Source organism: Pongo abelii, chromosome 6 (genome assembly GCF_028885655.2).
Source record: "Pongo abelii isolate AG06213 chromosome 6, NHGRI_mPonAbe1-v2.0_pri, whole genome shotgun sequence".
In the NCBI taxonomy this organism is placed as follows: domain Eukaryota; kingdom Metazoa; phylum Chordata; class Mammalia; order Primates; family Hominidae; genus Pongo; species Pongo abelii.
The window spans coordinates 137,952,000-137,974,909 of record NC_071991.2 but is presented as its reverse complement, the minus strand read 5'-3'; the positions used below and the strand labels follow the sequence as shown (position 1 = coordinate 137,974,909).

Genomic DNA, 22,910 nt, shown 5'->3' with positions numbered 1-22,910 from the left:
CTGCCTCCTGGGTTCAAGCGATTCTCCTGTCTCAGCCTCCTGAGTAGCCCAGGTGCCCGCCACCACACCCAGCTAATTTTTGTATTTTTAGTAGAGACGGGGTTTCCCCATGTTGGCCAGGCTGGTCTCGAACTCCTAACCTCAAGTGATCCGCCCACCTCAGCCTCCCAAAGTGCTGGGATTACAGGCGTGAGCCACTGCACCTGGCCCTTGTATGCCTTTCTCTGTATACATATTTAGAGAAGTGTCTCTTTTTTCATGCAAGAATGTGTGTACCTACAGGCACATATGAGCAAATATGTATGTTTGTGTGAATGATAGACAGCACAGGAGGTCTCCTAAGAGTAGGAATGATGTTGAGATGGGTGAGGGGGATGGGGATAGTTTATATCAAGGACCCCTGTAGTCTCCCACAGGCAGAGTCTCCTGAGGCAGTAAAGTCAGGGGTAGTAGAGGACTGGAAGGAATTGAGCCACCAGCCACCATTCACAGACAAGAAGGGTTAATGAACCTGGGCTCGAATCCAGCTTGGCCGCCTCTGATGGGGCACACAGCTTCCTTGCTACTGCACCCCCTACCCCGCCTAGGATGTCCCCTAGCCACTCTCCTGAAACAACTGAAGAGGCTTCAGCAGGGAGGTCGGACCTCAGACCATCAGGGTTCTTGTCTCTTTTCCCTTTTGGACACTACAGATCTTTTGCTGTGCCATCATCAGTCGGAGATCTATACAATTAGGGGTGTCTGGGAGCCTCTCAGCAGAGCTAAGCCCCTGAGGTTACTCCAGAGAGACACAATGGGATTGGGTGCCATAGATGTTGGTGTAAGGTCCTCTGATCAAAAGCTAGAATCTTCTGTGGACCACAGTCTGACACATCGTTCTTAGGATCCTAGAGTGACTTCCCTTTTATACTATAGTTCTGGGTGTGACAAACAACTGCTGGTTCCCTGATGTTATGAATAAAGTTCTATGGAAACACAGCCAGGCTCATTCATTTATGTATTATCTACGGCTGCTTTTATACTACAAGGACACAGTTTAGTAGTTTTAACAGAGAGGATATGGCCCACAAAGCCTTAAGTACAATCTGGCTTTTAAGAAAAGGTTTGCTGGCTGGGCGCGGTGGATCACGCCTATAATCCCAGCACTTTGGGAGGCCACAGTGGGCGGATCACCTGAGGTCAGGAGTTCGAGACCAGCCTGGCCAATATGGTGAAACCCCGTCTCTACTAAAAATACAAAAATTAGCCAGGCGTGGTGGCACCCGCCTGTAATCCCAGCTACTCGGGAGGCTAAGGCAGGAGAATCACTTGAACCCCCGAGGTGGAGGTTGCAGTGAGCCGAGATCGTGCCACTGCACTCCAGCCTGGGCAACAGAGCGAGACTCCATCTCAAAAAAAAAAAAAAAGAAAAAATTTTCTGATCCCTAAGTCCAAGATTCATATCCTCACTTTCAAAGGCCTTCAATAGACAATTAGATGTCTTCATCGCTGTATCATCTCTTCCATCTGTTTCACTGCACTTACTCTAAGCCTTGAAGACTCTTTTGATCTCATTTACTCTCCCTCACCACTATTCTCAGATTGTACTGTGTCATTGCTAATACTGTCCCCCACAGCTAAGTCTTCCCATTGTATCAAATAAATATCTACTGAAATCCCACCCCATCATGAAAGCTCCCTGAACATTTGGTGGCTTATTTGGGGTGCCCTGGGACACATCAGGATCCCCTTTCTCCAGCAGGGTGACCACTCAGAGATGCAGCCCACACATTCTTCAGAAAGCTGTGTGTTGTGTTTCCATTCCTTCTCTGGTTTCTTCTCTTACCTTTTCATAGGTCATATCTCCTTTGAATGAACACCATCACAATCTACATCTCTAACAAAAGCAGAACCTACGTTTTCTCAACAATTTGATAGGAGATTCCAGTGCAATGGTAGGAGCATTTCCTTGGATTTTATTATAGATGGAATTTGGCCTCGAAGAAGGCTTGCCCCTCTTCCTTCTTTTTGTACTCTTATGGTACCCAATCCAGGTCAGCTCTTCCTCTACTGAAAGTTTATGGCACTAAGCAATTTATTGCTCCTTGGAGACCTGTGATGAAACGTTGGAGCTGGCCACTTAGGAAACTAGGAGTCTTTATTTTTGGAAATCTTTAAAAAGAAAAGATTCTGAAGTTATTTCTACTTACTATTTGGAACTAAGCAAATAGCAAATGAAGAAATCAATGGAGCAAAATATGCCTATTCTATGAGAGTTTAAGACAGGATAAATGTGGCCTCATAAGTTGATAAAGAAAAGCTCATTCATTAAATAGAACAGGGATAAGTTATTTTGGGGAAAAAATGATTTAGATGAACATATCACAAAATAAATTACTGATGGAATAATAAATAAAATGTGTATGAAACAAACCAAGAAAATCTGGAAGAAAATGGAATTGAATATTTATTGAACCTCTAAAAGGAGATAGATTTTTTTTAAGCAAAGAAAGAAGAGATTAAATGAATTACAAAAGAAAATATTAACACATTTTCATATAAAAAGTTATTATAACTAAAATAAAAATACAGATAAATCACATGGGAAAAGCACACTTATGGCAAACCTGACAAATAGTTAATATCCGTTCTACGTAGAGCTCATTGAAAATAGTAAAAACATTAGAATCCTAACAGATAAACAAAGAACATAAAAAATACACTGCAGAAAAATACAGTTGGCGCATTGAAGTATGAAAAAATGTCAATGATGAAAAAAATTATATGTATATCTTTGAAAGAACCTTCCATATCAGTACATCAAGTTTTTTGTTTTTTGTTTTTTGTTTTGTTGAGATGGAGTCTTGCTCTGTTGCCTAGGTGGGGGTGCAGTTGTATGATCTCAGCTCACTGCAACCTCTGCCTCCTGGCTTCAAGCAATTCTCCTGTCTCAGCCTCCCAAGTAGCTGAGACTACAGGTTCACGCCACCACGTCAGGCTAATTTTTGTATTTTTAGTAGAGACGGGGATTTCACCATATTGCTCAGGCTGGTGTCGAACTCCTGACCTCAGGCGATCCACCCACTTCGGCCTCCCAAAGTGCTGGGATTACAGGCGTGAGCCACCGTGCCTGGCAAGTACATTAAGATTTTTTAAATAAGTGCATAGTATTCCACTGTTTGGGTATATCATAATTTGTTTGAGCAGCCCCTCTATTGATGGCTATCTAGGTTATTTCCAGTATTTTGTGATTACAAACCATGTGGCAATGTACAATATCCTTTGCACAATATGTTTCCTTGTAAAAAATAACATTGCACAAATAAGAGTATATCAGCAGAGTAAATTCCTAGAGGTGGAATTGCGGGGTCTGAAGCTATATGCATCATAATTTTGTTAGCTCATACTAGACTGCCCTCTGTAGTGCTGTGCCAAGTGATGCTCCCACCAACCCTGTATGACAGTGTGGGAGTGACTTTTCTCCCTCACTTTCACTAACAGAGTGAGCTATCAAATTTTCTTATCTTATCTCTGAGCAAAAAAATGTTTCTTTAATGGAGCTTTAATTTTCTTTTCTCTTGGGAATGAAGCTAAGAATCTTTTTATATACCTAAGAATCATTGTATTTCTTTTTCTCTAAATTTTCCATTATTTTGCCTGTTTTTCTTTTGAGTCGTTAGTCTTTTTCTCATTAATTTGTAGCGTATTTTAGGAAAATGAGTTCATTTCTGTGGGTTATTTTCTATGGGTTCTAAATTTTTTTAGCAAGTGTTTTGTTTGCCTTTTGACTTTGTTTTTTGTTTTGTTTTGAGACAGTCTCACTCCATCACCCAGGCTGGAGTGCAGTGGTGTGATCTCAGCTCACTGCAACCTCCGCCTCCAGGGTTCAAGCGATTCTCCTGCCTCAGCCTCCCGAGTAGCTGGGATTACAGGCACATGCCACCACACCCAGCTAAATTTGTATGTTTAGTAGAGACAGGGTTTCACCATGTTGGCCAGGCTGGTCTCAAACTCCTGACCTCAACTGATCCTCCTCAGCCTCCCAAAGTGCTGGGATTATGGCATGAGCAACTACACCCAGCCAGCCTTTTGACTTTGAAGAGGCCTGTTTTAAAAATAACATATTGAGGCCCAAAGAAACACAATTCCTTGTATAAAAGGCACTCAGCAATCCTGCAGCAAGGCCAAAGTGAGGCTTAGGCCTTGTAACTCCCAGTCCATGTGTCTTGGGTTGCCAGAAAGCCTCAGCTGTAATGTCTTGGGATTGAGGCAGGTGACCTCACACTTGTCTAAAAAGAGAAACCGGGCCAGGTGCGTTGGCTCACGCCTGTAATCCTAGCACTTTGGGAGGCTGAGGCAGGCAGATTGCCTGAGCTTAGGAGTTCGAGACCAGCCTGGGCAACATGGTGAAACCTTGTCTCTACTAAAATACAAAAAATTAGCTGGGCGTGGCAGCGTGTGCTTGCAGTCCCAGCTACTCGAGAGGCTCAGGGAGGAGACTTGCTTGAACCCAGGAGGTAGAGGTCACAGTGAGCAGAGATCGCACCACTGCACTCCAGCCCGGGTGACAGAGTAAGATTCCATCTCAAAAAAAAGAAACTGGATTAAATTTACATCGCTCATCACACACAGTTTTGGTAATTGGATGATACGTATTCATTGAACACTTACTAGCATAACCAAACTCCACCTACCCTGGGAACATAGACCAGTTCCTCTTCTCAATTTCATTGTCTCGTCCCTGGCACCACCAGTTATCCCCCGGTCAGTCTCCTTTGAATTCATTTACTCTTCTTTTCTCCTTTTCCCTCACAGCAGTCATTGTCCAAACCTGCTTTTTTCCGACAAAATTCAGAGAGGAGGAACTTCAAGCTGCTGGACACTAGGAAGCTGAGTCGGGATGGAACTGGGTCCCCTTCCAAAATCAGCCCCCCCTCCACTCCCAGCAGCCCTGATGACATTTTCTTTACCCTTGGAGACCCACAGAACGGCAGGAAGAAGAGAAAGATACCTAAGGTAATGGTGGCAACAAGCTTCATGCTCAGATATGCATGACCCCTTCTCTGTGAAAGAAGACTGCAGAGGGGTCTGGGTGGAGAATACATCACTGGCCCCCTCCCACCTGTGTTGCTGCAGGCCAGGGGGACACAGTGAAGCCAGCAGGCTGGAATATCTGGACCTTCGTCCTGATCATTTTTGTGGTCCTGTGGTCTTCCTCTTAGCCACTCTTCTCCCAATTTTAGCTGCTTGTCTAATCCCAGACAAGGTTTTAATGCCTATCCTCAAAAAGCCACAGCTCCTTCCTTCACCGCCACAAAAAACAGAACTCCATCCATCATGCTCTGACCTGAGACTTGGTCGACACCCGCTGCAGAGGCAGGTCCCAGTCTGTGCTCTGAGACAGCCTTGTCAACAATACCTCTTGTGGCTCTTTGCAGCCAAAAAGGTAAAATATTCCCAGGGGCTTGGAAATATACATCTTTATGCATCCATTGTTGGTTACATTTCCTTTTGCTCAATTTCAGTGCTGCAGTTCTGGTCTCTCTTCATTGACCAATTTCGTACTGTAGGGTAGGCAGAATTTCTCCTCTACCCTCTTAGGGTCTCCAGCTGAGCCTTAGATTTAAACTGACGTAAAACAGATTAACAGGAGAAATGCATACTCATTTTATTTACAAGTACATGGGAGCCCTCAAAAGAAAAATGTAAGACCCGAAGAAGTGACTGGGCCTATGTGCTTATGTACTAGGCTGAAGAAAGAGCGGCAATTGTGGAAAAGTAACCAGGAAGATAGGGGTTAAACAAGGTTTGTTTGATTAGATTTCTCTTGACCTCAACTCCCCATCGCTGCTGATAATGTTTCTTTTCTCCTGTTATAAGGAGGGCCTCTTTTACATGGAGTTTCATCTCCTGTTTTAAGAAGAAAAGGGAAGGTCAGAGTGCCCTTCGTGGACCTGCTGTTTTTCAAGTGTCTTTAGTTAAAAACAACTAATATGCCAAAGTGGCATATTTTGGGGAGTTATGTCCTGAACTCCTTCAAGATCAACTTCTTTTTTTTTTTTTTGACAGAGTCTCACTCTGTCGCCCAAGCTGGAGTACAGTGGTGTGATCTCGGCTTACTGCAACTTCCGCCTCCTGGGTTCAAGCGATTCTCCTGCCTCAGCCTCCCGAGTAGCTGGGACTACAGTCACCATGCCCGGCTAATTTTTGTATTATTAGTAGAGACAGGGTTTCACCATATTGACCAGGCTGGTCTCGAACTGCTGACCGCGTGATCCGCCTGCCTCAGCCTCCCAAAGTGCTGGGATTACAGGCATGAGCCACCGTGCCCAGCCAGGAACTTGTAGAGCCAGGGATTCTTAATTTCAGAGTTCATGGATGGGCTTTAGGGGGTCATGAAACCCATAAAAATGTAAAACTTTATGCAGATAAGTTTCGGTGTGGGACACTGTCTGTAGCTTTCATGGGACTTCTCTGAGTGACCTACTGACCTGAAAGAAAGTCCAGGGAGGCTGGGCACAGTGGCTCACACCTGTAATCCCAGCACTTTGGGAGGCCAAGATAGGAGGATCACTTTATCCCAGGAGTTCAAGACAGGCCTGAGCAACATGGTGGAACCCCATCTCTACAAAAAAATTTTAAAATTAGCCAGGCATGGTGGTGTGCACTTGTAGTCCCAGCTACTTGCGAGGCTGATGTGAGAGAGAATCACTTGATCCCAAGAGTTAGAGGCTGCAGTGAGCTATGATCGCGCCACTGCACTCCAGCCTAAGTGACAGAGCGAGATGCTGCCTCTAAAAAAAGAGAGAGAGAGAGAGAGAGAGAGAGAAAGAGATGGTTCTGCTGAAGTCCACTTAGGGAATATGCCTTGAAGTAGTGGTGCCTATTGAGTGACTCACCTTGGCAGCACTAGGAGAGGTTATGAAAGGACTTGGCAAGTCTGAGGACAGCTAAGAACTGTCATCCTAGAACCTAGAAAGTTACACTGTTGGAAATATCTCACTTAAGTGGAATCACACAGAATCGTCCTTTGTGAATGACATTTCACTTCGCTTAGTGTCTTCAAGGTTTAAGCATGTGTCAGCATTTTCTTCTTTTTAAGACTAAATGGTATTCCATTGTATGTGTATACCACATTTTGTAAATCCATCTATCCGTCCATGGACACTTGGCTGTTAGAAAGTTGGAGTATTTCAACAGAAGTGACTGTTGAAACACTCCAACCCCTTCATTTTTCCGATGAGGACATTTGACCCCATAGAGGCCAACTAAATGGCCCAGAGACACCCAACCAGCTAGAAGGAAAGAGGGCCAGACAATGTTTAAATATTGAAAATAAGAATTAAAATATTCAAACTGACACGGTGGCTCATGCCTGTAATCCCAGCACTTTGGGAGGCTGAGGCGGGCAGATCACTTGAGGTCAGAAGTTCGAGACCAGCCTGGCCAACATGTTGAAATCCCCGTCTCTACTAACAATACAAAAAAATTAGCTGGGCGTGGTGGCACACACCTGTAATCCCAGCTACTCGGGAGGCTGAGGCATGAGAATCACTTGAAACCAGAGTCGGAGGTTGCGGTGAGCCAAGATTATGCCACTGCACTCCAGCCTGGTGACAGAACAAGACTCTGTCTCAAAATAAATAGATAAATAAAATATTCATAGAACATGGAAATTGATTACCGTCCTATATTTTTGTTTACTGACCTATACAGATAAAAGTGTTATATAACATTTAACATATAGCTGTGAGATAATAAGATTAATTTTGTAAGCACACAGAACAACTAATTTTAGAGTTCCTCCATGTGTGGGATTCTGAATCACATGTGCCATGAATGTGTGCTCTTTGATAGCAAGCCCTGGGGGACCCAGCAAAGCGAAATACATAAATTTGCACTCACCAGCTTCTCACGCAAGAAGAGGGAAAACAAATACATAGGAAACACCAAACTTTTTTGGTCTGAAATATGAAAAACATTTTCCATGGAAGCAGGTCTCCTTTCAAATGCATCAGACAACTAGGCTGGCCTGGGAGGTGGGAAGGGGCAGGGCACAAGGCGTCTGGCAGTGGTGATGGGGGAGACCACATAGGCTGAGTGGCCTGCTTGGAGGCTTGGGATGTGTCCCACACCAGGGTATCCGTGTGCATTTGCACACTGCATGTGTGTGTTCTGTGAACACATGGAGGGTACATGACGTCTGGGGAGTGTGTCCCTCTGCAGATGGGGCTGCACGCTCGAGTGCATGGCACCGCTCCCCGAAGTCCCAAGCTAGGGCTCAGGAGCAGTTCTAATCCCGGTTCCCACCCCACTCAGGGCTGTTCTGACATTCTTTGGAATGGTTCCCATGAAGGGAGGCCTGCCTGGGAACTTTTTTTTTCTGTCTCTTCCTTTTCTTGTTTTGTTTTGGGAGGAAAAGCTCCTTCCCAAGCCGCAGTGACATCGAGGCCTCAGAGGGAAAGCAGCCATTGCATCACGAGCAATGGGCTGTCTCCTCATGGGTCTCTGCTGCTCGTGAACAGATCCAGACAACAGACGCCCATAGGGCAGTGGAGCTGGCAGCCTCCTTTAGTGTCCTTGACAGTCACGTTCCTGTGTGGTAGAAAAAAATGACTGGGCTGGGTGCGGTGGCTCATGCCTGTAATCCCAGCACTTTGGGAGGCTGAGGTGGGTGGATCACCTGAGGTCAGGAGTTCAAGACCAGCCTGGCCAATGTGGCGAAACCCCGTCTCTACTAAAAATACAAAAATTAGCTGGGCGTAATGGTGGGTACCTGTAATACCAGCTACTCAGGAGGCTGAAGCAGGAGAATCTCTTGAACCCAGAAGTTAGAGGCTGCAGTGAGCTGAGATCGTGCCACTGCACCCCAGTCTGGTCGACAAGAGCGAAACTCTGTCTCAAAAAAATTAAAAAAATGATTGAAAGACACCCACGAGCCCATGGGAAGTTTCTCCCACTCCCCCTGGCCCTGGCCTCAGCCCCCCATCGTCCTAGGAGAGGGGCAGTGAGGGAAGCCCAGCTGCCACAAAGAGCGGGCTGCTAACACTGGCTGTTCTTCTCCTGGTGTCTGGCAGCTGGTGTTGCGAATCAACGCCATTTATGAGGTCCGGAGAGGAAAGAAACGGGTGAAGAGGCTGTCCCAGTCAATGGAGAGCAACTCAGGAAAAGGTAGAACCCCCACCACCAGCCCTCCTCCTGCAAGAATCGGAAAAGAGATTCTTTCCAGAAGTGGCTTCCTGTTTTTTCTGGTTGGCTCACCAAGGAGGAGAACAAGCTGATGCTTTGTAAATGTCCCGCACTGTCTTTGGGACAGTGGTGGGGCTGGGAGCTCAGCCGGGGCAGCATGTCCCCTGCCTCCCCATCCTTGTCCTGGTCCACCACCAAGTCAGCCCAGCACTGCAGGCCCTGGCCTGACTGTGGGAGCAGCCTTCCTTGCTTAGCCTGCACAAAAGGGGCCAGGACTTTCTGTTGTATTATCTGATATAGGTACCATCTAGTACCATCTGAACTAGAGCCAAATTAATTTGGCAGTACATCGAGTTGGACGAGATATGGTTTGTGCAATACATTGAAAGAGACAACAAGAGGCCGGGCGCGGTGGCTCACGCCTGTAATCCCAGCACTTTGGGAGGCTGAGACAGGCGGATCTACCTGAGGTCAGAAGTTCGATACCAGCCTGGCCAACATGGCAAAACCTTGTCTCTACTAAAAAATAGAAAAATTAGCCAGGCATGGTGGTGTACACCTGTAGTCCCAGCTACTCAGGAGGCTAAGGCAGGAGAATCACTGGAACCTGGAAGGCAGAAGTTGCAGTGAGCCGAGATTGCGCCACTGCACTCCAGCCTGGGTGACAGAGCGAGACTCCATCTCAAAAAAAAAAAAAAAAAAGAGACAACTCAACATCCCCTCTGCATTAGAACATTTGATCTGTGCTACCACATAGAAAGAGTTTCCTACATGAGAAGAACTCACATTTGCAATTTTCTTCCTTGTTCTTTTCTTCTAGTGACAGATGAGAACAGTGAGTCTGACAGTGACACAGAGGAGAAGCTGAAAGGTGAGGAGAGCCACTACCGTGCAGGACTCAGGCAGGTGACTTGGAAGCTGCAAAGGTGGCCCCTCCTCCTTAGTATGAGGGACAGAAGCGTCCTGCCGGAGCTTGCTCGGCAAGGCGTGGACATCTCGGGAGACAGTGGGGCCACAGGGTGCTCCAGGGCCAGTCTGTCATGGACATGATCAAAATGGCACTACAGCTGCTGACAGCCAGGGTGGCTACAGTAACGGCAGTGACCCCTGCTCCCGTGCCTCTCCCTATGTCCTGAGGGTTTTCCACACTTCAAGGCTTGACACTGCAGCCCTAAGGCTCCAGAGACCTGGAGCTTCTGCCCACTTCTGCTCAAATTACTGTGTGATCTGGAGGAAATCACTTAAGATCCAGGGCCTCTAGTTCATTTGTCTGATGAAGTTGTTGAAATAATTGGTCCCTATGGGTCTAAAATTAGATAGTCTAGGCCAAGGCTTTAGTGAGTTTTCTGCAATTTTTCAGACCCCAGGGAGAAGCCAAAGAAAGCAAGTCCAGGGGCCGGGTGCGGTGGCTCACGCCTGTAATCCCAGCACTTTAGGAGGCCGAGGCGGGTGGATCACGAGTTCGGGAGTTCAAGACCAGCCTGGCCAACATAGTGAAACCTCGTCTCTACTAAAAATACGAAAAATTAGCCAGGCGTGGTGGCAGGTGCCTGTAATCCCAGATACTCGGGAGGCTGAGGGAGGAGAATCGCTTGAACCTGGGAGGCGGAGGTTGCAGTGAGCTGAGATTGCGCCATTGCACTCCAGCCTGGGCAACAGAGCGAGACTCCATCTCAAAAAAAAGAAAGCAAGTCCAGATTGCTGAACGAGGTGACAGGGACCTGTCCACTCAGTGACCCTGCTGCATTCGCCTCTGACACCCAGCTGCTCTCGGACTCACCTCTAGAATGAAGGAAGGCCATTTCATTGCAGAGTTAGTGGCAAGAGAGGAGGTGGACATGAGTTCCTGAGTTAGTGGGATCTCTGCCAGTTGAGTCACAAGGGATGTTTACAAAGCTCCCAGCTCCAAAAGGCCTATAGTCTGGATTCTGTCACATCACACAAACCAAAAGACGAGGGAAATGGGTGAGGAGAGGAGTCACTGTCCCCATCTCATCAGACAGATGAAGGCAAAGACATCTTCAGCCTCTGCCCAGAGTCCAGACAGCAAAACCATGGCAGAGCAGAGCCAGGCTCCCGCACCCTGATTGGTTTGGTAGCCAACTGAATGTCGGTTCTCCGAGAACTTTGGCAGAGATCCCAAATAAAGAGTTTCCTGCTAATTTGCTAAACACAGAGACACTTTGGGAATTAGAAAAAAGGATCTGAGCTGAGAATTCCACAACCTATTGCAGCTTGGTACAATTCCACATGGACTCATGGTCATTTCAGGCTCTTTGCTCTCTCTCTCTCTCTCTCTCTCTCTTTCTCTCTCCCTGCCTCACCCAGCTCACAGCCAGCGCCTGGTCAACGTGAAGTCCCGCCTGAAGCAGGCGCCTCGGTACCCATCACTTGCCCGGGAACTCATCGAGTACCAGGAGAGGCAGCTCTTCGAGTACTTTGTGGTTGTGTCTTTGCACAAGAAGCAGGCCGGGGCTGCCTACGTGCCAGAACTCACCCAACAGTTCCCTCTGAAGGTAACAGGGTGGCCAGGTCCCTGCGGCCTGCCAGGGTTCTAACCATCACCTTGTTGGGACTCGTGAATTGAGGGAGGTGTTGGAGTCTGAGGAACTCCTAGCATCTAGAATCTTGAAAATGGGTCCTAATTAGGGTATATCAGATGAAAAAAAAATGCTGCTGCTAGAGAATTTGGGAGGTCCCAGAAAGGAGAGATTCAGGGACTTAAAAAGTTTGGCCAGACAAATACAAAAATTAGCCATGCATGGTGGCGCACACCTGTAGTCCCAGCTACTCAGGCTGAGACAGGAGAATCGCTTGAACCCAGGAGGTGGAGGTTGCAGTGAGCCAAGATCACGCCACTGCACTCCAGCCTGGGCAACAGAGCGAAACTCCATCTCAAAAAATAAAAAATAGTATGGCCAGAAATGCTTTCTCACTTGCTGTGGTCCCTGTGCTGACCATGCCATCCTTTTTGCCCTTTCCTTCCATCTCCTTATCCAGCCAGCCACATCTCTTCCTAACCTAGCCTAGAAGTCTCTTTCCTCTGAAGCCCCAAGTCTCCCTAAGCAGCATCACACTTGTGTCTATGCTGAACTTCTGCTTTGCTTGTGTGCTGTGCATCTCTGTGTATGTCCTTTCCTTTTGTTACAGGCAGGGGATCTCAATCCAGACCTCTAGAGAGGGTTCTTGGATCTCGCACAAGAAAGAAATCAGGGTGAGTTAGCAGAGTAAGGTGAAAGCGAATTTATTAAGAAAGTAAAGGAGGCCGGGCGCGGTGAGTCACGCCTGTAATCCCAGTACTTTGGGAGGCCGAAGTGGGCAGATCACTTGAGGTCAGGAGTTTGAGACCAGCCTGGCCAACATGGCAAAACCCCGTCTCTACTAAAAATACAAAAATTAGCTGGGCGTGGTGGCAGGCACCTATAATCCCAGCTACTCGGGAGGCTGAGGCTGGAGAATCGCTTGAACTCAGGAGGCAGAGCTTGCAGTGAGCAGAGATTGCAAAAAGTAAAGGAATGAAAGAACGGCTACTTTATAGACAGAACAGCCCTGAGGCTGCTGGTTGCCCATTTTTGTTGTTATTTCTTGATTATATGCTAAACAAGGAGTGGATTATTCATGCCTCCCCTTTTTAGATCATATGGGATAATTTCCTGACGTTGCCATGGCATTTGTAGACTGTCATGATGCTGGTGGGAGTGTAGCAGTGAGGACGTCCAGAGGTCACTCTCATCACCATCTTGGTTTTGGTGGGTTTTGGCCAGCTTCTTTACTGCAACCTGTTTTATCAGCTTGCTGATAAAAGCCGACCTCCTGTCTCTGCTTTAACCATCTGGGAATGCAGCCCAGTAGGTTTCAGCCTCATTTTACCCAGCCCCTACTCAAGATGGAGTCACTGTGGTTCACATACCTGTGACACTTTTACGTCATGGACCATGGTCGTGTGGATTCAGCTTTACCATATGTTAAATCATGGCACCTAAAATAAAATAAATAAAATGGCACTTAATATAGCCTGAAGCAACATGGCCAATAATTTATAAATTATTCTTAGGCTTTGACATCAGTATTAAAGAGGTTCCACCGTATTCTAATTCAGTTCAACCAGAATTTACTAAGAATATATTGCATTCAAGCAATTTTCTGCTTGGGCCTAGGGGATTACAGTGATGAACGAAATGTGCCTCCTGTCCTCAAGGAATTTAAACTCTGCCAGGAGGACATAAAATAACCATCTCCCCCCACCCCCAGAAAAGCATGCAAAGATTCCCCAGGTAGATTCTGATGGTCTCTGGACAGACTCATGCCTCAGGGAGGGCAGAAGGGAGGGAGCTTCTGTCCTTGCCCACTCAGGGACTCCCTTTGCCATCACCACCCAGGCACAACCCCAGCATCTACCAAGGCCCAGATCCTGCTGTCCCCAGGCCTCCCCTCCTTTCGTAGGCCAGCCTTCCTTCCATCCTGTCCACTGTGCTCCAGCACCACAATCAAGTCCTATTTTTGGAGTTTAGGATAGCAATTATGTAGACTGAAGTAAACCATAGGCACCGGCCTTCCAAAGGTGACACTCACCTTCCTCTAGCTATCACACCTCTAAGGAATGAGCCCGTGACACCCCACTGCCACAGGTATGCCCAGATTTTTTTTCGGCGGGGGCTGCCCATGGGTAAGAGAGGCCGCTGGGTATGCTCACACTGACTCACAACAGCGATCACTGAGGTGTGAAGGGCTGTCCTGCTATCCTGTTCATTGCCTTGGGGCCTAGCACAATGCTGTTCACGTGGCAATGCTTACTCAGTGTTGTAGGAATCAAGGATGCATTAATTCGTGAGTTAGTTAATTAATGACTCACCATAATGATCAAATGATTATTGTTTCCAGCCTGGAGTCACCCACATTAAATTTTTTTTCTAGAGTAAAGTTGCACAGTCACTGTTTAAAAGGAAACTGATCCAGAAATGTATTAGGAAAGAAATCACTGGTAATCCCACCACACAGAGACCGTCACTGTTAACATTTTCTTTTTCTTCCAGTCTTTTCTAATGGTGTAATTTTCTTACAAGACTGGAATTATACACTGCAGAATTTTTGTATCATGCTGCATGTACTCTTTTGTAAACCTCTCATTATTTATAAGCATATTTAATAAAAATTCTAAAACATCATTTTTCAAGTTGTATAATGTTCCAATATGTGAGTATTCCCTAGTCTATTTATCTATGTAACCAGTCCCCTTCTGTTGGAAATGTATCTGGCAACCAGTGTTTCTCTGTGTGTGTGTGTGTGTGGTTTTTTTTTTTTTTTTTTGGACACAGTCTCACTGTATTGCCTGGGCTAGAGTGCAGTGGTGCAATCTTGGCTCACTGCAACCTCCACCTCCCGGGTACAAGCAGTTGTCCTGCATCAGCCTCCCGAGTAGCTGGGATTACAGGCATGTACCACCATGCCCAACTAATTTTTGTATTTTTAGTAGAGATGGGGTTTCACCATAATGGTCAGGCTGGTCTCAAACTCTTGACCTCAAATGATCCGCCCACCTCAGCCTCCCAAAGTCCTGTGATTACAGGCATGAGCCACTATGCCCTGCCTGTGTGTGTATTTTTGAGACAGGATCTCTCTCTTGCTCTTGTCATCCAGGATGTTATGGAGTGGCACGATCACAGCTCACTGCAGCCTCAACCTCCTGGGCTCAAGTGAGCCTTCCCGCCTCATCTTCCCAAGTAACTGGGACTACAGGCACATGCAACCATGCCCAGCTTATTTATGTATTTATTTATTTATCGTAGAGACGAGGTCTTTCTCTGTTGCCCAGGCTGGCCTTGAATTCCTAGGCTCAAGCAATCTGCCTACCTCGGCCTCCCAAAGTGCTGGGATCCACTGTGCCTAGCTTTTTTTTTTTTTTTTTTTTTAATGCAATGGTGATCATCCTTGTACAGGTATTTTTACATGTCAGGCATTTTATCTCCTTGTCTTTGCTCCCTTGCTCCCTCTGTAGAAAGGTCCTTTTCTTCCTTCTCTCTCTTCTCTTTTTAAACTTTTTTTGTGGGTTTTATCCCTCACTTCTGTCAAGTCACCTGAATCAAGGCACAGCCCCTATTTGCATGCTAATGTTCCATTAAAACGTTTCCTATCCCATATTTATCTTTGACAGTTCAGGGAGACTGGGCTGTTTTCCAGCCATCTGTGATTAGTTGTATTTGTGGGAAATTTCTGTGTGCAGCTTCCCGTAACTGTGCTCCTCTGCATATATGAGCCTGTGTGTGTATGCGCTGATAACTCGTAGGTTGATGACATGTGGGTAGGCACATGTGTGCCTGTATTTGTGTGTGTCCTATGTGTGATCTGGGGTGGGTGCATGCAAGTAGTGACTGGGCTGTTGAAAAGGGCTGGAACTTGTTTCCCCGAGGTCTGCTCTTCATCCTGAATGCTGTTTCCTTCGTGGAGAAACTCCTTTGGTATTCTTCCTCCCTTTGGTATTCTTGGCTGGTCCTTTCTTTGGTCTTCTTTAGAAATTAAGTCATTCACTCTGTGGTGATTAATGACCCCTTCCTATAATTACACCCAGCTGGTATTTACTTCTTTGCATAACTATGCAAGGACAGTCAAAATTACTGTTTAGGGGACAGTCTGAGCTTGTGAATTACCAACTCAAAGACTGTTCCTGGGCCAGTTGGGTTCATCTGTGTCATCGTGGATGGAAGAGAGAACTCTTATATAGAAAAGAAATAGTGGCTATTTATTCTGAAGAAGAACAACTAAAGGACAACTAAGTCTATAAATAGTGACTGTGTTTTACTGATTGATTGCTGTCTTAACCACTAGTATTAGTGGCACCCCATGGCTTCAATTAAATTTGGCCTAGCCTGAGGGGAATCATACTGGAAGTGGGTTTTTTTTGTTGTTGTTGTTCTGTTTGTTTGTTTGTTTTGAGACGGAGCCTCCCTTTGTCGCCCAGGCTGGAGTGCAGCGGTGCGATCTCGGCTCACTGCAAGCTCTGCCTCCCGGATTCACGCCATTCTCCTGCCTCAGCCTCCTGAGTAGCTGAGACTACAGGCGCCCGCCACCACACCCAGCTAATTTTTCTGTATTTTTAGTAGAGGCGGGGTTTCACCGTGTTAGCCAGGATGGTCTTGATCTCCTGACCTCGTGATCTGCCCACCTTGGCCTCCCAAACTGCTGGGATTACAGGCGTGAGCCACCGCACCCCGGCCAGGAAGTGGTTTTTAAAGTTGGAAACAACCAGTCTGGTGCTTTGTGCCTTTGGATACTCTTCTTCAGAGCCCTCCTCTCTCTGACACGTGGTGACCTTGGGAAGGCTTGTTGACCATCAGGAGCAGTGAACAGGACTGCTGGATTGCCGACTTCAGAAACTGTCTGCAAGGGTGTTTTAAATCGGAGCTTGGGCCGGGCGCGGTGGCTCATGCCTGTAATCCCAACACTTTGGGAGGCCAAGGCAGGTGGATCACTTGAGATCAGGAGTTCGAGACCAGCCTGGCCAACATGGTGAAGCCCCGTCTCTATTAAAAATACAAAAATTAGTCGGGCATGGTGTCAGGCACCTATAATACCAGCTACTTGGGAGGCTGAGGTAGGAGAATCACTTGAACCCAGGAGGTGGAGGTTGCAGTGAGCTGAGATTGCGGCATTTCACCCCAGCCTGGGTGACAGAGCAAGACTCCATCTCAAAAGAATAAATAAATAAATAAATAAATAAATAAATAAAGTGGAGCTCACTAGCAAGCTATTGGAAACAAAGAAATTATGCAAATTATTACAGAAAAATTTAGGTTAGGGCCAAACACCGTGGCTCACGCCTATAATCCCAACACTCTTTGAGGCCGAGGCAGGCAGATCACTTGAGGCCAGGAGTTCAAGATCAGCCTGGCCAACATGGTGGAACCCTGTCTCTACTGAAAATACAAAAAAAAAAATAGCTAGGTGTGGTGGTGCATGCCTGTAATCCCAGCTACTTGGGAGGCTGAGGCAGGAGAATCACTTGAACCCATGAGGCAGAGAACCCATGCAGTGAGCCATGATCACGCCACTGCACTCCAGCCTGGGCGACATAGTGAGACTCTGTCTCAAAAAAAAAAAGAAAGAAAACAGAAAGAAAGAAAAAATACAGGTTAGCCATTATATTTAGGTTAGACGTTATAAATTCCTAACCTCAGATATTCAGATATGTGATATTTCAAATCACTGAAGATAACCTTAGCATGATGTATTTTTCTTTAACTTTTTATAAAGGAAATTTAACAAGTATAAACCTATTAACAACAGCAACAAAGCCTACAATTCTCTTCACATGAAAAAGTACCTGTTTATAAGCAAAGATGAATAATAATGAGATAAATAATTAGCAATTATTCTTTTGTGTTTCCCAAACTTGTATCTGGGGTGCTTTTTAAAAGCACAGATTTCTGGCTAGGTGCGATGGTATGCACTTGTAGTCCCAGCTACTCAGGATGCTGAAGCAGGTTGCTTGAGCCCAGGAATTCAAGTCCAGCCTGGGCAACATAGCAAGACTCTGGCTCTAAAAAATATCTATTTATACATAGAAAGAAAAAAATCACAACTTTCTGTTCATAAGCAAAATAAACTCACGATTTTAAATATCATCTCTAAATCAGACTTTATTAATTCATCCTGTCCTTTTTTTCTTAGACAGTGTCTTGTTCTGTCGCCCAGGCTGGAGTGCAGTGGTGTGATCTCGGCTCACTGCAACCTCCACCTCCTGGGTTCAAGCAGTTCTCATGCCTCAGCCTCCCGAGCAGCTGGGACTACAGGTGCCCGCCACCATACCCAGCTAATTTTTTTGTATTTTTAGTACAGACGGGGTCTCGCCATGTTGGCCAAGCTGGTCTCAAACTCCTGACGCCAGGTGATTCACCCGCCTCGGCCTCCCAAAATGCTGGGATTACAGGTGTGAGCCACCACTCCCGGCCCTTGTTCTTTTTTTCTTTTTTTTTTCCCGTACAGATGGGACCTTGCTATGTTGCCCCAGCTGGTTTTGGATTCCTGGCCTCAAGTGATCCTCCTACCTTGGCCTCCCAAAGTACTCCTCCTGTTCTTTAACAAGATAACATTCATCCAGTCTTTGATATGTCAGATACTGTATGATGTGCTAGAATATCACAAAGAGAGAGAGAGAGAAAAAAAGATTAAGATCATTTTTCTTCCTAGTTTGAACATTAACTCCTGTGACCAGGACACATCACTTCACACCTGGGGCTTATTTCCTTCTTGCTGAAATAAGAATGTCAGGCTGGATGGTGTCACGCTTCCGTCTAGTTCCAACACTCAATGACTGTCTGAAATTAGTTGAATTTCCCAGCATAATATGGTTTTACTGGATTTATTCACTGAGAATGTTGTAACAGTCTTTGCCTGGAGTGCGAAAGGGACGGCTTTGCCTGGGCCCAGAGATAGAAAGGCCTGATTGGAAGCTCTGCCTTCCAGATTCCTGAGCCTCCTATTTGGAAAGGATTGCTGGCAGTTTTTTTTATTCATTGAAATAGTTACATTCTAGAGTGTCAAGCATAGAGAGTGATTCTCTAAAGCATACTATTTTTTCCTCCCAACTTCTCCCAGAGGTCTATAGTTGGAACTGCACTGGGGGAAAAATGCCCCAGCCGACTGAGCTGCAAGCCCTTCCCAAGGAAAGAGGTTAAGGCGGCAGTCACAAATGTGGAAAGGTGGGAGAGGCCATCCTTACCATCATCAGCCTCAATTTCCCATGCTGAGATTTGTTCTCGAATTTTCTCTCACCTTTCTCCCTGCAGTTGGAAAGGTCTTTCAAGTTCATGAGAGAAGCTGAGGACCAACTGAAGGCCATTCCCCAGTTCTGTTTTCCCGATGCCAAGGATTGGGTTCCTGTCCAGCAGTTCACCAGGTACGAGCTGGCTTCTCTCCTTCGCAGCCCCAAAGACTAAGGCGAGACTTAGAGACGGGGTTACAGGTGGCAGACCCCATGAGTCATTCCCACCGTTAAGTAATCCTGATGGGCCCTGGCCTACAGCTTTCCCCAAGGGGTGTTTTTAAAGCTTCCCTGAAGGTGAGAGTCACCTGCCCAGCATGCAGACCTCCTGGGCTTCCCACTCCATCTGGGGATGCTTGTTTCAGAAGCCTCCCGGAAGATAATTCTTAGCCTGGGAAAAGTTGGGGCAACATTGCCCTTCTCTGTTCTCATCCTGAAACATCTCTTCAGTCTCCTAACCAGCTGTTTCTTGGATTGGGATCCGTTTGGGTTACAGGTGGCAGACCCCATGAGTCATTCCCACCGTTAAGTAATCCTGATGGGCCCTGGCCTAGAGCTTTCCCCAAGGGGTGTTTTTAAAGCTTCCCTGAAGGTGAGAGTCACGTGCCCAGCATGCAGACCTCCTGGGCTTCCCACTCCATCTGGGGATGCTTGTTTCAGAAGCCTCCCGGAAGATAATTCTTAGCCTGGGAAAAGTTAGGGCAACATTGCCCTTCTCTGTTCTCATCCTGAAACATCTCTTCAGTCTCCTATCCAGCTGTTTATTGGATTGGGATCCGTTTACATTTCTGCTTCATCCCGTGTAATAAGACACCAGTGTTTTTATTATCAGATGTTTCAGCATTTGGCCAAACTCAGTAGGCTGCGGGTCCTGTCTTTAAGGGGTACCGCGTTCCTTGAGGGTGGCTCAGCAGTCTTTAAGGACCGTCCAAGCCTCAGGGCTGCCCTGTACAGACCATGCCCTGAGAGAGCTGCCCCAGGGCAATTCCAAGAGGGGCACAGAACTGTCCCCGTCTTCCGCTGCTCCCTCACTGAGTCACATCCCTAGATGAGCAGATGTCACTGCACTCACACATGCTCGGTTCCCTGAGGACAGCACCCCAGGCTCTTCCCTCTCTTTAGCCTCCAGAGTAAATGACAGTTGTGTTTTGTACAATGGGGCAGCTCAGGTGATTGAATGATGGGAGAGCCCTTAGCCAGGCATGGTGGTGGCAGGCGCCTGTAATCCCAGCTACTTGGGAGGCTGGGGCAGGAGAATCGCTTGAACCCGGGCGGCAGAGGTTGTGGTGAGCCGAGATCACACCACTGCATCCCAGCCTGGGCAACCGAGTGAGACTCCGTCTTAAAAAAAAAAAAAGAAAAAAAGAAAAAATGACGGGATAGCCCATGATGGAAACAAAGCACCACATTTCGTCTCAGGCCACAGCTACACTTTAGGTCTCAAGTCTCACTGACTTTTTTTTTTTTTTTTTTTTTTTTGAGATAGAGTCTCACTTCTTCCCCCAGGCTGGAGTGTAATGGCATGATCTTGGCTCACTGCTACCTCTGGCTCCTGGGTTCAAGCAGTTCTCCTGCTTCAGCCTCCCCAGTAGCTAGGATTACAGGCATGTGCCACCATGCCTGGCTAATTTTTGTATTTTTAGTAGAGATGGGGTTTCACCCTGTTGGCCAGGCAGGTCTCTAACTCCTGACCTCAAGTGATCCACCCGCCTCGGCCTCCCAAAGTGCTGGGATTACAGGCATGAGCCACTGCGCCCAGCCCAGTCTCACTGACATTTACTATGAAGCTATGGGTGACCAGTGTCTCAGCACGGACAGGGACAGGTAGGACGGGGAGTGGCCTTTCCTACAGCCTCCTGCAGTGTGTCCCATGGCTGCTCACTGCCACCCCTTGCTGCAGAGTGATGAGATGTCTTTGGTTTTGTTTTGCTTTGTGATACGTTTGTGTTTTCCCAACCACAGTGAAACATTCTCATTTGTCTTAACTGGAGAAGATGGGAGCAGAAGGTTCGGTTACTGCCGAAGACTGCTGGTGAGTACATTCTGCTTTCAGCCTGCAAGAGCCTCATGGACTTCCTAGCCCTTGTGCAAGAGCCAGGTCTGGCTTCCTAGTCCCATGAGACTGAGATTCCCCGACCGGCCACAGGAGGAGAAAGAGCAGGGGGAGTGGCAGCTGAATCAGCATAGTTCAAATCACAGAAAAAAGCTGGCACGGTGGCTCATGCCTATAAACCCAGCACTTTGGGGGTATGAGAGGGACAGATCTCTTGAGACCAGGAGTTCGAGACCAGCCTGGGCAACAAATGAGGCCCTGTCTCCCCTGTCTCTATTTTAAAAATATATACTAAAAAATAAAAAATTAAAAAAGGAATTGAGGGGGCTCACCTGAGTCTTACTGGTAGGTGGGAATGTCCGTTTCCATCAGAAAGAAAATACTTTTATTTCATTTTGAGACAGGGTCTCACTCTGCTGCCTGGGCTGGAGTGCAGTGGATCATGTTTCACTGCAGCCTCGACTTCCCCAGCTCAGGTGTTCCTCCTGCCTCAGCCTCCCGAGTAGCTGGGACCACAGGCATGTACTACCACACGTGGCTAATTTTTAAATTATTTGTAGAGACAGGATCTTGCTATGTTGTCCAGGTTGGTCTCGAACTCTTGGGCTCAAGCAATCCTCCCACCTCGGCCTCCCAGTGTGCTGAGATTACAGGCATGAACCACTGCAACTGGACAAAAATACTTGATCCGTTATTTTTCCTGCCAAATAAAAGACCTTTCTCTCTTTAAGCGAAATTTTTTTTTCTAATAAAACATGCCAAACAGACCCTGATCACTTAGAGAGAACATTCAGAATGGTTTCTAAGGAGAGAAGACTCAAATAATTCAAGAATGTCCCCTTCAGAACAGTCACCTTTAAAAGTCAGAAACTTATTTCAGTGCAATGATCCTGCTAAAGCATTTTACAGTTGTCATTTTCAGGCCCATTCTTTTGAACATCTTCAGTAATGGTGAATTTTTTTCCACTGAGAATATACTTGAGTCTCTGAAATAGGCTGAAAAACTTTAGAGTCAAGTATAATGCATGGCACATAGTAGGTGTTCAAGAAACATTTTTTGAATTAATCAGTAAAATAAAAAGCATGGATAATTGAAAAAGTTAAGTGAGATAATAATTTTGTTGATCAAATTACTTTAGGGTTAAAGTATTGAGACTGAGGTCGGGCACAGGCTCACATCAGTAATCCTAGCACTTTGGGAGGCTGAGGTGGGCAGGTTGCCTGAGCTCAGGAGTTCAAGACCAGCCTGGCCAACATGGTGAAACCCTATCTCTACTAAAAATACAAAAAAATAGCTGGGCGTGGTGGCACACGCCTGTAATCCCAGCTATTCAGGAGGCTGAGTCACAAGAATCTCCTGAACCTGGGAAGTGGAGGGTGCAGTGAGCCGAGATCAAGTCGCTGCACTCCAGTCTGGACAACAGAGCAAGACTCTGTCTCCAAAAATAAATAAATAAAATTTTTTAAAAGTATTGAGATTGGGCAGGGTGCAGTGGCTCTCACCTGTAATCCCAGCACTTTGGGAGGTGGAGGCGGGCAGATCATGAGGTCAGGAGTTCGAGACCAGCCTGGCCAATACGGTGAAACCCCTTCTCTACTAAAAGTACAAAAATTAGCGGGGCATGGTGGTGCGAGCCTGTAATCCCAGCTACTTGGGAGGCTGAGGCAGGAGAATCGCTTGAACCTGGGAGGTGGAGGTTGCAGTGAGCCAACATCATGCCACTGCACTCCAGCCTGGTGACAGAGTGAGACTCCATCTCAAAAAAAAAAAAAAAAAAGTATTGAGATTGATTTTTTTTTTGGTTTGAAAATTAGCTTAAAACTGAGTTTTCAGAAAGATCTTCAAAAATGATTTCTCACTTGAAATTATCATTATAATAAACATATAGGGATACGAAACAATTATAACAAACATTATAATAAACACAATGG

General features: G+C 46.4%; 1 protein-coding gene across 9 annotated transcripts in view; it reads left to right on the top strand.

Annotated features, from left to right (window-relative positions):
• DENND2A (DENN domain containing 2A) overlaps nt 1–22,910 on the top strand; it is a 123,217-nt gene that overhangs the window by 62,315 nt on the left and 37,992 nt on the right. For 8 of the 9 annotated variants that reach the window (XM_054559886.2, XM_024250469.3, XM_054559883.2 and 5 more), the window contains 6 exons: nt 4,795–4,995; nt 9,057–9,150; nt 9,989–10,039; nt 11,497–11,684; nt 18,951–19,060; nt 20,888–20,957. In XM_054559886.2, coding sequence (XP_054415861.1) covers nt 4,795–4,995; nt 9,057–9,150; nt 9,989–10,039; nt 11,497–11,684; nt 18,951–19,060; nt 20,888–20,957 — 714 coding nt within the window. The remainder of the gene's footprint in view (nt 1–4,794; nt 4,996–9,056; nt 9,151–9,988; nt 10,040–11,496; nt 11,685–18,950; nt 19,061–20,887; nt 20,958–22,910) is intronic. The other variant, XM_054559885.2, reaches the window with a different exon arrangement.